General features: G+C 42.8%; 1 protein-coding gene across 2 annotated transcripts in view; it reads left to right on the forward strand.

The window, feature by feature from the left end:
• COG1 (component of oligomeric golgi complex 1) overlaps positions 1 to 14,342 on the forward strand; it is a 114,363-nt gene that overhangs the window by 83,169 nt on the left and 16,852 nt on the right. For both annotated transcript variants that reach the window (XM_085617338.1, XM_085617339.1), the window contains exons 10-11: positions 4,269 to 4,396; positions 7,255 to 7,363. In XM_085617338.1, the coding sequence (XP_085473464.1) occupies positions 4,269 to 4,396; positions 7,255 to 7,363 (237 nt within the window). The remainder of the gene's footprint in view (positions 1 to 4,268; positions 4,397 to 7,254; positions 7,364 to 14,342) is intronic.

Genomic DNA, 14,342 nt, shown 5'->3' on the forward strand with positions numbered 1-14,342 from the left:
GGACACCGTGCTCTCTGTAATGCAATAGGTCTTGCATTTTCCAAACTTTGACCTATTGGTATTGTAAATGATAATACCTTCTATTATTCCAGGTTTTTTAAACCCACAAATAAAAGACATTGTCATTTACAATGCTAATAGCTCAAAATCTCGCAATTGCGAGACCTATTTAATTGCAAATGCTTGTTATAAAGGCTTTCTAACTCGGAGCCAAAGCCAGAAGATCCCTCGCAGGTTTTTTTTTTTTTTTGTTTGCATGATTTGTTTCGGATTTAGCCAAAACGATATGTAATTTAGAGTCACTTTACCAGAATGTTGTGTAGCTGTGTCAACCGATATGGTGGGCTTCTAAATCATGTTTTAGGGTTGCTGAAATTTTCACCCAGTGGACATGGTGACTGTCAGTAGTGCTAAGTGCAGAGCAGAAAGTAGCCATGGCATTTATTTCACTGCCTGCTTATTAGTTATTTAAATCGCAGTTCAGATGCATTACATGTTAGAAGGAACAGAGTTGCAGTTTAAAATAAAATGTAAAAATGAGAGCTAATTAACGCTGGGAGCTTTTTATTTAAGAATGCTTTGTTAACTTGTTATAGAGGTTATGATTAGGTCTCGCGCCTAGCGTTGCAGTGCGGAGCACTGCTGGCGCAGCGAGAGACCTCTTGGAGGGGGTTTCAAAACGGACTCATGCGTGTGCTTTCCCTTTTGGCCCACGCTATTGGCCTTTGCATGTGTCTTTTTATGAAAGACAGCACGCAATTGGCCAAAGGCGGGCACATTGCTCCGCCCATGGCCTATTGGTGTCGGTTACCCACACCACTGCCATGTGGTTTCAATTATCGTGCCCAGACACAGGCGCGATATTGGAAACCACGACTCGCTGTGGCGCACGTGGGTACCACTCGTTAATTCTTGCTCCCATCATTTTCACATGCTGTAATACTGGGCAAATCATTAAGCTCCCAAGGACTAACATATTTTCAGAGTCCATTAAAAAATCTCCAGTGTTATTCCCGCCTTCCATACTAGTGAATACCACTGAAATAAAGTGCTTCCAAATGGCGCCTCATAAGGTGGCCAACAGAGGCTTCGAGGAAAGTCTCCAGCAGCATCCTGTGTAACCTCCACATTCATTAAATACCACACCTGCTCCACCGGAAGCCACAAGGGGAAATGGACCAGAGAGTGCCTTGGACATGAGATGGGGGATAAGAGAAATGCCGTGCAGCAAGAGGAAGTCCCCTTCTTGAGAAAGCATGAACATGGCTGCCATGAGGCCAGAAAACTGAACATGGTAGACATCGGAGTGGAGGAGCTTATTCACAATGGCTATGATCAGAGACCCGGTCTCTAACACCAGAGCCTAGTGAGGACCTGTGTAGAAACTGCTGGTAAGGAGCAAATGTTATTCTTCGTGTAAGAGGGCGAATTGGATCTAGAGTGAAGCGCCACGAAGCCTCTCCTCACAGCCCTGGCCCGGAGATATGCTAGTGAATGGGCAAGCAAAGGGAGTGAAGAGACAGTAAGCAGTAGAACCACTTAGCGGGAGAAAAAAAAGCGCTTAACACCTCCTAAGACCCGACATGACAATGGTGCGGAGTGGTCTCAGTGCGAAGATGCGCTGGATGTGAACCCCACGGAGTGAGCAAGGAATAGATGCTGCATTTTGGCTTTCCTTGAAATGCCGATTTTCCTATCCCTTCTTTCTTTCGTAATATCTCCTCTGCATCTCTTCAGATCTCTATTTTTTATGGTCTTCCTCCAACTGCCCCGTCCCAGCCCCATGTGGGTGCTTTTACGTGGACGTCTGCTTTCAATGCTGTAGTCCTGGCGTGCCACTGTTTGCATTTACATTGGTATACAACGGCTGTCTAGCAAGGATGCGGGCATCCTTATGCAACCAGATCTTTGTGCCTCGCCACAAATCGTACTGTCCTTTGCAGGCTGCATGTTTCGAACAAATTATTCAGAACGGTGCACGGCACAGAAATCAAGCATCGCTGTTACTCGCAGCACCTTTGTATGTGGCAGCCACTGGGACCTCTGTAAGGGATGTGCTCCTGCAGTGTTGTGCTCAGTGTGCTGCATGCACTTTAAATCTCCATTCTGTTGATTACCTAGATGTGCACACAAGCCTGCCTTAATGGATCTGCTCCTAATCCTTCAGTCCCAGGTTGCTCGTGGTAAACCCTGGTAAAGACAAGGCTGCGAAATACGTGTCAGACTGCGTAGCAGTGCTTAATTTGAGCCGGTGTTTTCCGGTGCTTGGCACTGGCACTTAATTGTGAGCACTGGCACTTATGACAGCTGCCACATGGTGGCGCTATTTGTGTGACGCAGAGATAAGCAGTACAACAGTTGTTTTATTAATTCATTATACATTAAAACACTTGCCGCTCAAGCCATTCTTATACCTTTGGGGCCTCGAACAGTCTGAAATGTCACACTAGTAGCAGTGTGAAGATTAGTAGTTATGTCGGTAGGTTTAATGGCAGCATTGATGGCGGTGCAAGCTGCGGTGGCTTCCTGATGAGGGTTAGTGGTACTGCTGCTGAGAAATAACCAAACAGTTCAACCGGTTTGCTTCCGGTGCGGGATAACTGTTTCTGCTGGAGGTTGGTCAAATTCACCTGTAATATGTAAGAAATGAAAGAATAAAGTCCCTAATAGCAAAGGCAAAGCCAATAGGTCTGGTTTTAATGTGCCACCATATGCAAACATAGGCATTCACAAATGCACACAGACCTTTCGTGCCATGTTTTTGTGTAGCCTGAAGCACAACAAACTGGGGAAGTTTTTTTAAAAGGTACACAGGCACAGCAAGGCCAAAAAGATGCAGATTGTGCATACTTTTTTGCGTAGTTCTCTGAACAGTCATTCATGCCTGTGTTTGAATGTGTTAACAGATTACATCCCAACGTATTTGCTGTGCCAGTGCTTTTTTTTAAATGTATTTTCGTGACTGGTTTTTTTTTTTTTTTTTTTTTACTGGTTTAACCATCAGCCAGCATCTCAACAGGTGAGTCCTATATATATCAAATATTACTTTGTGGCAATTAATTGTTACTGCATTGCTTGTAGAGAATACATTTTGGGGATTTCGTCCTCCAGTACTTGCCCCCTCCCACCGATACATTAGGTGTGGTCCACTTTGGTTGCTTCCTGTGCCAAGTATTTTTTACATTTATATGCAAACATATTTACACCTAACTAATGGAGATTGTATTTTTACACTTTTAAAACCTTTTGCATATCTTGGAAAAAACAAATCAAAAACTTCACAGCTTGCCATGTCCATCCCAGTTAGCTTTGCCAATGTTTTAATTATAATGCATTTTTCTACTTATATCATGTTAGTATAATTGCAATTGTTATCTTTTAATTAAACACTTTTTAATTTTTATTCCATTTGCGTTCAGTACCTCTTTCAGCCTTTTTGGGTTACAGTTAAGCTTCATATATTATTAAACAAATCATAACAACCAGTGATTTGATAACTCTGTGTGAGGCCAAAGAGAGAATCTGAAGGATTTTCCTTGTAGGTGGAGTGACCCAAACGTAGGCACACCTGCTAAGGAAGTGCATGTGCTTTTTGTGTTTAGTACCGCACACGCTAGCAAAACAAGCATTGGCAAAGCCAATAGGTCTCGCCTTTGGGCTATTATAAGTGTTTAGGCATGCAACAGTTGATGTTGTTGCACTAAGGATGTTGTGCTGGATAACTAAACACTTATTAGGTCCCAAAGGCGAGCTCAGTGTCTTTGCAGGTGGCACACGTAGACCCCAAACGGCCATTTTTAATGAAATACTGCAATGTTTAAACAGGTTTGAAACTGAACTCTTCGTTTCACTACGAGCGGCTGTAAAGCAATCCCGCTCCAGAGAACCAACTCCCACGCCACAGAGTTAACAAGCATTTGCAATGCAATAGGTCTCGCAATGGCAAGATATTGAGCTATTGGCATTCTAAATGACAATGCCTTTTATTTATGTGTTTAAAAAACCTGCAATAATAGAAGGCATTGTCATTTACAATACCAATAGGTCAAAGTTTCTAAATGCGACACCTATTGCATTGAAAATGCTTGTTTTTAGATTGGTGGGGGTTACAGAGCATCCTCCCTCTCTTCTGTGATCGCTACTAAACCTGTGTGAAACTGGTCTTGCCTGTAAATGTCAAAACCGGTCAGCCTTTTAAGTCCAATATACGCATGATGGTGTGTGTATTAATATTGCTTCTTAAGGTACTTTTATGTTTCTTGACACAGGAAGCTGAGCAGTTCCCGATGACCCAAAATCGAGCGCTGCAGTTACTGTATGACCTGCGATATTTGAACATTGTGCTCAGTTCCAGGAGCGAGGACGTGAAACTCAGCAAAAGCAAACAAGACTCCAGGTCTAGTATAATGCAGAGTCTAGAAGGGAGGGAGGGAGCGAGTGGGGCGGCCACGTCCAAACCTTGGTTGTTAGGACAGCTCCAGGAACCCGACTGGCTCTCCAGATCCTGTTCTGCAGGCAGAGGAATGCCAAGCTCTTGCGTGGCACATGCCTGCCTGTCGGCTCCTTTAAGGGCTTGTCAAACTGACTAATGCATGAACTGAAGCAAGCACGACAACTGCAGACTCGCCCACTGTGAACAAGCACACAAATCAAAAGGAAGAGGCAGTTGTGCCTGGCGTGTCCTACATTTCATGTGGATTAAGCAGCTATATAAGGATTTGGAAATAAATTGGTAACAAAACTCATTGGGTTAATTAATTGGGAAGGAACGGAGTTCTGTATTCAGCTTGCACTTCACCAATATTATTCCGGCCATTGTCGACTGGCTTTATGCATCCTAGGCTACCAAAACTAACCATTGAAGTCGTTTGTAAAATCACATTTTTTGACCTTTGAAGCTGCAAGGTAGTGGCAGTAAATGGAGTATGCATACTGTTTTATAACAGTAGGAGCAGGTTTACCTTCTCTTGTCGACTAAGAGATCATTATGCATTGCTATGGTGCTCCGATAACAGAACATCGCCTGCTGGTAAGTGCATGGACTGATAAACTGGTCTATGTGGTGCACAGTCACATCTCAGTTATACCCGTGCAGACACTTCAGTCGCGAGAGATGCCCACTCGTACCTAACTTGTTACCAATGAAAAATGGACCTCCTCACCTTGCCACTTTGCATACAATGATTGATTATGAGTAAACCAGTAGAATGGCACAGCTTGTTTTTTTTTTAGTTTCCTTAAAAGATTGCATGGTTATTGGAAGGAAAACGGTGATTGCCATTTCGTGCTGTTAATCGTGCTGCTGCGCATCATATCCTATAGCAGATGCCATACAACTATGGCATTCTTGTCCTGTTGTAGCAAATTGATGCCTAACAAAAGGCTTGCCCTGGTGCTCACCTGAGATCTTCCCTAGATTTCCATTATATTTGTACCCGACGCCCTGTCGATCATACAACTGTCCTGATAACTTGCAACAAACCTAACACCTTGTGCTTGCTTTGCTGCTATTGATTTGTCATATGCACTCGTCAGTGGTCAAGGAGCATGGCATATGCGTTTCGTGCTATTGAACTGGGCAATGCAAATGTTTGTACGGCCATGCTTATCGCTGAGTGGTGCAGGCTGCACATGTACCAGGGTGGCACACCAGTAGCTATTATTTGTAAGTTAGTGAAGCTTGAGAAAACACTTTCCCTCCACAAAAACGAAACCATTTCCTCTGTCAATGTCTGTTTTCCTTATGAAACACCTTCCAACACTGGAGCAGCAGATATCTTTCACCACAAAGACATTCGTGTTACGTAGGATATTAAAAGTGCTGCCAGCATCAAAGCTCAAAAGAAACCTCTAGCATCTCAACCGTGATAAGGTATAGTCCGCTGAACTCTTAGGAGTCCCCTTAAGGCAACTAGCTTTATCGCCCATTATAACCAACTGGAACCCAATTTTTGTCTGGGCATATTTTAATTTCTGTGGAAATGATTGGGCCCTGCTGAAAGGGTCTGTCGTTCAGGGCAGCACTGGTGACCAGGGCATGTCTAGCAACACATCTACCTAATTATTATTGTTGTTCGAATAGACCAAGTGCCTTTTCTCGGGTCTTGCTTCCAAATTAGTTTTAAAGCCAACAATTTAAATATACTTTGCGTATTCCCAGTGCTCCTTAAATAGCTCGCCTACATTTTCAAATATCAGAAGTGACCAGTGCAAGCCGCCGTGTCTTATTTCTTTGTATTCTGGTTCTTGCAATTTACAATGACAAATGCAAAACTAGGACGCAGAGAAATAACCGGACTCAAAAACTCATAATTGGCATGGAATATTGAGTTCTCCTCTCAGAGCTGAGAAAATATACTGGTCTATGTCATGTAGACACTTCTTCCAGTTCTGGACTTTATTCTACTGAACTATTGCTTTCTCAAAAGGACAGTGATGCCACAAGTGCCAGGCAGCACAGCCAGATTGCATTGGTATATATAAAGAAATCCAAAATGCGCACTGGTATACTAGTGAAATGGAGTCTTATCAACACCTTGCCGCCAAATGACCCAAGATGCAGGGGAAATGGGGAAAGATAGTAATTTGCCTGGGATCGTTTTTTTTTTTGTTTGTTTTTATAAGCGAGTTGATTGGTTTGAAAACAATTGCGATTTCAAAAATGGAATTAATTGTGCATTGTTTCGCTCCACTAGTGAGATATTCAGTTGGTATTTGGAAAGGAAAACATGTCTTGGCACAGAGCTTTCCAAGATATTGATGTCCCATTTATAATAAAATGTCATATTATATTAATTGCTTGTATACCAAACACCATAAGCTGTACGGTCAGTTTAACTGTTTTTCCAATAGTTGAAGGTGATAAGACCAAGTCCTAGCAGGTTTATGTGCCAATTAGCCACAGGCCAGAGCAATCTACATTCAACCTAGTCTGCTATTTTAGAGGTCTTATTTGAAGAAAATATGTTAAGGAAGTTAATGCGGATTTGTTATTTTTTTATTTTGCAAGCATTCAACCCACTACATCTTGGAATTAATTTGAAATTCTGTCAGAGGTGAAGCTAATTCAATTTCTGAAGAGTTAAGCCAATCCGATTTCTGAAAAGTGAAGCCAATCTGATTTTTTTATGTAACTTTGTTGTGGGTAAACCTGTTTCAACATATGATGACTAGAGAGTTGAATGAAGAGTTTCTTGTCATGGACACCTTCTTTTTACTAAGTAGCACTGACCTGACACTCCTCTTGTTTATCAGGATTCAGACGGTAGTTGATTTCCTGGAGAGCCACATTGATCCCTTTGACCTTGACGTTTTCCTGCCGCACCTGAATGGAAACCTGACCCGCTTGGCTCAGAGGACCTCTGTAAGTTCCTGAAAGAAAACATTGTGCAGCGATGTGGACTAGTCCAGATATGAGATGACTGGAAGAAGAAATAAAAATACCTTTTATTGTGAAACATGATAATGAGACATGTATATATATTTCCACTCGTAGTCAATTCCCCAACTCGTGATACGGCGGCACAAAGCACAAGCCAATTCCAGCAGTGTGCAAAAGAAATGATTTATTGCATGTTTCTTAGTGAGTCCCATCCAAAAAAGGGCAAAGTACAAAACAAATGATCGCAGCCAACGTGTTTTGGGTTGATGCCTTCCACAGGGCCCATCTTACTATTTTGGTGGACATGATTCATTATATGTAGTCCTACAACCATTTCATTGGCCCTTGAAACACTAGAGCGCTCCAACATATAGTAATGCATCCCACTTCAGCCTCCATTTTATATTCTCAGCATTCTTAACTCCCCTACGGCGCTATCAATTGGTTTTGCCATCTATATGGCATTGATCCCCTCCCTGTCGAGATAATTATCCATGAACTGCCCAGTCTCCTTATTATATTTTTCCAACACATATAACACACTTTCATCCCCAAATTTGAGTACACGTCTGTTAACGTTCCCCATGCATGTGATTTTTTTTTTTTCTTTTTTTCTTCAGGTTAGTGACATTACGGTGCCTGATATGGTCTTCACTCCATCAAAAACCCTGTTCAAAATACATTTCTCAAAGTGACTTGTGCATGTTCAAAACATATTTCCAATACAGTAAACAATCCGTAATGCCCTGATTGAAACAGATGATTTCTCTGAACAAACACACAGACAGGTTCTCTGAACAAACACACAGTAAGGTTCTAGTTAGGTAAAATCTTCAGTAAAAACGTAACGTTTTAAACTCTTAAAACCACAGCAAGTCATCAGTTATAGTTATCTCAAGTAACTTTAACTCGCTTACCTGCCATGCACAGTTTTCTCATCAATAATTGAATTGCAAATGTTGCAGTGATATTATCAATGATGTCATAGAAGGTGTCATGAGTTATGTATCATATGGGTTAATTAGCAGTGCATTGCGAGGGCCCTGTGGCCAATCACCCCAAAGGCAGCCAACCACATGCTGCTCAGGGCTTTCGGCCGTGCGCAGTGGGTGGTAGGCCACAGGTCCTGGCCACCCAACTCCCTCCCCAAGGACAGTCAATCACACGCTGCAGAGGGCCTTTGGTTGTGCATAGCAGGGGGTTTGCCACAGTGCCTGGCCGCATGGCCCATCTAGACTCTAACGTGGACTGTGCAGAGTCTGAGATAAAGTCATGGCTTACTTCGCTTGACACCTTCATACCTACCCATCAGGGTCCGGCCCAAAAAATGCCCTCTGCTCCCCTGTTCATTGATGTTTTGGTTTAGAAAAAAAAGCGCTGCAAGGTGTTTGAGTGAACATGGAGAAAAAATGCTCCCACCAAGCAGGAGCAAACGCAGGTTTCCCTGCCTATGTAAGGAAACCACTATGTCCCGGGGGTGGGCTCCCCAGGACATAGCTAGTGAGCCCACCCCGGGGGATGAGGTCCCACTGCCCTTTAATGGTTCCGGGATGGGGGCCACACGGCCCCCTCTTTTTTTTTTTTTTTTAAATGTGTTAAGGCCTGGTGGATGGGGTCCCCGGGGCATCTTTTTAGGCTTGGGGAGGGGCAAATAGAAGGCCAGGGTCTCCCTACCCTGCCCCCTTATATCTTTTAAAAAAACTTTCTTTTAGGACTCAGACTGAATCCCGAGTCCTACGGTGGCAGCCAACACTTCCTGGTTGAGGTGGTGGCAGCTAATTAACAGGAGATCTGTTGGATCCGCGTCCCTAGATATAAAACATTTTCATTATTAATTGCTCTAACTGCTGAACAGATTTACACCAAATCACAAGGAACACTCTGTCTGGACCAAGATATAGCTTTCTGCCAAATTTGGTGTAAATCCAGTTAGTGGTATAGGCTGTAGCTGTGTCTAAAGTTCCTATGGAAAAATGAAATCTCTGGGCTCAAGTCATCTTAGTAACCCCGGATTGGGCCTGGAGTGTGTGTACCCAGAACCTCTGGGTCTGAGCATCTGTCCTTTGATTAAGCTGCCATTTCGTGAAGGTCTTCTGTCACAGCAGCAGAGCAGGGTCTGCGCAATCTGCATTTACAGGCATGGAGATTGAGCAGTGGCAGTTGACCTTATTTGACTTTCCTCCTGAGGTGGTTTCTGTCATTTTGGGGGCAAGGCATTCCTCTACAAAACTGATGTACGCCAGCCTTTTGAACACATTTGTGGCTCGGTGCAGCATTGCCCAAAGTGATCCACTGTGAGCCAAGTGTAATGCCACAGTGGGACTTTAATTCAGTTCTCACTTTTTTGATGTGTACCCCTTTTGAGCCTCTGCACAGTTGTCCTTTAAGGCTTTTGACATTGAAAATGGCCTGTGTCATCTCGTTCACATCGGCTAGGCATGCGAGTGAGCTACCAGCTCATTCTATCAACCCACCTTATACAGCATTCTTTCTATATGAGTTGATGTTGAGGACACAAGCTTCCTTTGTGCTGAAGTGGTCACTCCATTTCATGTTGGGCAGGCCATCACCTGTCTGACATTCTTTGCTCCACCTCAAACCTTTAAGGAGAAGGAAATATTCCATTGTTTAGGCCCCAAGAGACCACTAATCATTTATAAAGATCACACCAAAATACATTGGTTGGAGAATCAGCTCATTGGTGGGTTTCCAGGGCAAAGAAGGGCCAGGTAGTGCAAAAATAGACAAAATCCTAATGGCTAGTTCTCTGCCTTACAATCTGCTATACATTGGCAAGAGGCAGTCTCCAGAAGTGTTACAGGCTCATTCCACAAGAGTCAAAGCTACCACTGCTTTCACACATGGAATGGCTGTCCTGGATGTTTATCATGAAGCTATGTGGACGTTTGTACATCCTTGCACGAAGCCCTAGTGTCGGGTCCATTGAAAGGGGCATTTTGTCCACTCGGTCCTGCAGAACATGTTGGTCTGAGCCAGTGTATTGGTCCATCACCTGGGGAGGTTCTGCTGTGTTACCTTTTACAAGGTGAGGAATCTACAATTAGAAGGACCATCGGTAGAACAAGTTACTTGCCTTCTTTCTAACTGTAGATTCCTCACGGACCCTCCCGGTTCTGTGAACTGGACATGTTTTCCATCTAAAAAATGTCCAGAATTGGAGATTTTCACACTGGGCAAGCCAATCTGCCTATTAGCTCAGCATCTGAGGGCATGGACAGACTAAAAAAGCAACTGGTATTAGCACGCATGGGTGGCGCTTGTGTGAGGCTTCATTCGTCACTTCCAGAGTGGAACGACACTGGCACAGAGCTGCATGACGCTACCTACCAGCGTGTAGCAGTACCCTTTGAAGCTACTGTATCCAGTCTGACGCCTGAGAAATATTCAAAAGATGAGTAATCTGCAGTTAGATAGGGTATCCACCAGAAAGGTAGCTACTTAAGAGAATTAACTTGTTTAATACCATTTGCATGTCGTACCTGTTACAGTGGGAAACAAAGATTTGCAATAGATGTTCAGATTATGAATTTAAAATAGTTTCAGTCTACATAAGGAAAATGTTAGTTACCTGTAGCAGTAGTTTTGCAACTTCATCATATTCTACATGAACTTTAGGCCCTTGTACCGCCCAATAAAAAAGATGATTAAAGACTGCATTTTGACATACCTATTTAAGGAAAAGTACAATCTAAATCTAGCATCTGCAGTGTGGTGGATTGTGGGTTTCATGTTTGCGCCATAATGAGTTCTGCTGACTAATCCTACAAATACAAGCATGCTTTCCGTATCCAACCAATAGTTGGTAAGAAAGTACATTGCATGTGAATCCAAGAATAGCCTGAATCTGCAAAACTATTTGTTATGGGTAGGTAATAATTTCCTTGCTGCAGTGATATCACACTTGCATATCCATAATGAACAAAAGCCAGTCCGGCATTCTGAAGTGTGCCTTCCAGATCTGGGACTGGTTTTCTATCCAAGCAGTGCTTCTGGAGGTACTGAAAGTGAGAACCGGCACTGTCGGTGGCAATTTTTAATTTTGCGCGGGTCCAGAGCTTCCACTCTTCCTTGGTCATTATCATTAAGTATTCAGTATCTCAGCAACTACTGCTCCTTACCCTGAGCCCTAAGTAAACTGAATAGAATGGAAGACCAGGTTTGGCTGCGCAATTGATGGCTTTCAGGTCAATTTTCAAGGAAAGACTGGAGGTTTAGAGTTCTACTAATTTAGTTTTCACTATCCTCCAGCAGTCCCTGATCCTTCCACATTTCCGCTCCTGCTACAGCACATGGTGCTCTGAGCAGGAGGAAAGCGGGGGAAAAACAAGGGGAAGAGGAAGCAGAGAATATTCAAAATGATATCAAGAATGGCAATTGAGCTTTCTTGTAGCATGAATGTGTTCTAAATGCTTGTGTTGTGCACAATCTAACCATGTGGCTGTGTGTTTGGAATAGAACATTGTTTATGTGCAGGAAATAAAAGAATTGTTGGGGGCTACAATAGGCATGGCCACATAACTCATGATGATGTTAACCTGGAATCCACAATGCTCCACACTGTAGGCACCATAATAAAAGTATGTAGAGTGGACTTGAGATCAGAAATTGTCACAAGCAGCTTGTTTATTATCTTCCATACTGATCAAATGGAAATGGAGATGTGCTTTGTGTACTGTGGGACTGTAGTGCAAACCTAGCCAAAAGGCAGCAGGTGCTATGCAGGGTCCAAGATAAGCATAACGTCAACGAGTGATAAGAGAGGTAGCTGGGTTATGGTCTCTTAATATATTGTGGTGTTGTGTTCTTTAAAGAGGTGTGTGTTCAACTCTTTCATAAATTTGAGCACCAGTGGGGTGGTTCTGATGGATGTGGTAATCCTAGGAGCGTAGATGGATTTGAATGATCTTGCTGATGAGTGGTAGGTGAGTGATGGGCCAGTAGTTGGTGATATTGTTGGTGAAGTGTAGGTTTCTTTAGGTGTGGAAGAATCTGGCGTGTCTTGGAAGCTTCTGGAAAGATGCCTTGTATGAGGGATGCATTGACAATGGTAAGCAAGCTCCCCAGAGAGAGCTCTGATGAAGAACGAGGGTAAGTTTGAATTTTCATAAGAAGTGGCTTTGAGGGAGTTGAGTATGTCTGTGAGATCTGCATGAGACAGGGCTGTGAAAGCTGACCATTTTGGGATTCTACAGGAAGGAGTGGGCTTTGAAGATGAAGCAGGCTTGGTGTTGTAGATGTGCTGTTGGATCTTCTGCTTTTTTTCACTGAAGAAGTTGTTGCACTTCAGGAAGGCCTTAAAAACTTGGCTTTTTAACGCCTAGACAAAGCACGCATGGCCAGATTTTCTTTCGCATCGGACACCGCGCCAAGACGCCCATGGGCAATCGCGCGCTTTAGAAATATTAAATCAAATTACATTGCACTTTTCTGTGGCGTGAGGAATAGGTGGGTCTGTCGGAGAATATTGTGAATACTGGCATGACAATCTGTGCTTTGAACACAGGAAGGAGGGGCATATTAAAACTGACCTGGCACACAATGACATTGGCTCTGATGGTATTGTGTGTTTGTATTCACATTGCAATAGTGTAGTCACAAGGTACATTGTATTAGCTAGACCCTGGTTCTACTTTTGCACAAAATCATTTGCCTACCTTATACCTGCTGTTTTGTGTCATGCATGGGACTGTGTGAACCCTAAAAGCCTAGATTTTTGCTTTTGAGAAATAGTCCTCTGGGTATTCACAAAATATTGCAATATTTCATAGTAGCCCTTTAAAACTACCTTTAAAACATGTATTGCCATATAGGGAGTAACAGATAACATTAGATATCTGGAATCCAATATCTTGTTAGTCTTTGGCTTCAACATGAAATGATATGGGCCATAACTCATGTTAAGTTTTGATAACTGTTTTCAGTCTTCATTGGAGTAGTATGCCTTCATGTTGTAAAACATTTATTTAGTACTTAAATGCATCGTGTTTCAACCTCTCTGGCATACATGACTGAGGGTTCCTCAAGGCTGTAAGTAGAATGTTTCTTACCATGAAATCTAAACCTTATACTGAGATATAAGACGGTTTATGAAACATAGTGTACTAAACAAGTTAACTCTTTCCACTCTGCCACATTAATGACCTAAAGTAAAACTAAAAATCTAACCGAAGCAGAGTGGAGGGTTCTGTGCAGACACACTTTTTTCTCCATGGTTAAAACATTTTCCCAGTGAAGAAAGCCCTTCCCCTAACACCAAATGTGCAAGTTTTCTGTTCTCCGTTCCACATTGGTAAGGGCATTACTGTCACAAACATATGTGCATGGGCATTCCCCCAACTTACAAGGCAAAGCGCATGTTGGAACTCTCTGCTCCTACCCTTTGAGTGCAGATTCATTAACACTTGTGGCAGATAAAGCCGCATTGGTAAAAGCTTTTATGCCCTCCAGGAATCTTTGTGAAAACCTGGCACACACAAAAAAGGCGAATTCGGCCAGAAACTTCTGTTGACCAAATCTGCCTTCGTGTTTTGCGAAAAACGTGCAGGTAGTGAATAAGTCACAATCACTTTTGTAAATGTTAGGCATAGGTACTGTTCTCAGTTATGATTAATGAAGATTGTAAAGTCAAAAAAGTGTTCGTAATTCTATTCTTAAACCTGTGCTTAGCTCTTAGACTGTCGGCCCTTAAATGTCTGGTATGCCGGTTTGTAAATAAGAAACATCTTGGATCACAATAGTCTGTTGTCGTTTATCTGTCTATTGGAAAAACACTGGTGAAAATGAGATTTGAGGCCAATCAACGTAAGTGGACGAATATAATAAGTGGCAGTGGTGGCATAGAAGCTCCCATACCTATTATGCAGTTTTTCTGGGTAGGTTCATATTTGGTCTCTCAGATGCGAGTCCGAAACAATGGTTGTATAGAATGTGTGCCATGTTT

Source organism: Triturus cristatus, chromosome 7 (assembly GCF_964204655.1).
Source record: "Triturus cristatus chromosome 7, aTriCri1.1, whole genome shotgun sequence".
Lineage (NCBI taxonomy): Eukaryota > Metazoa > Chordata > Amphibia > Caudata > Salamandridae > Triturus > Triturus cristatus.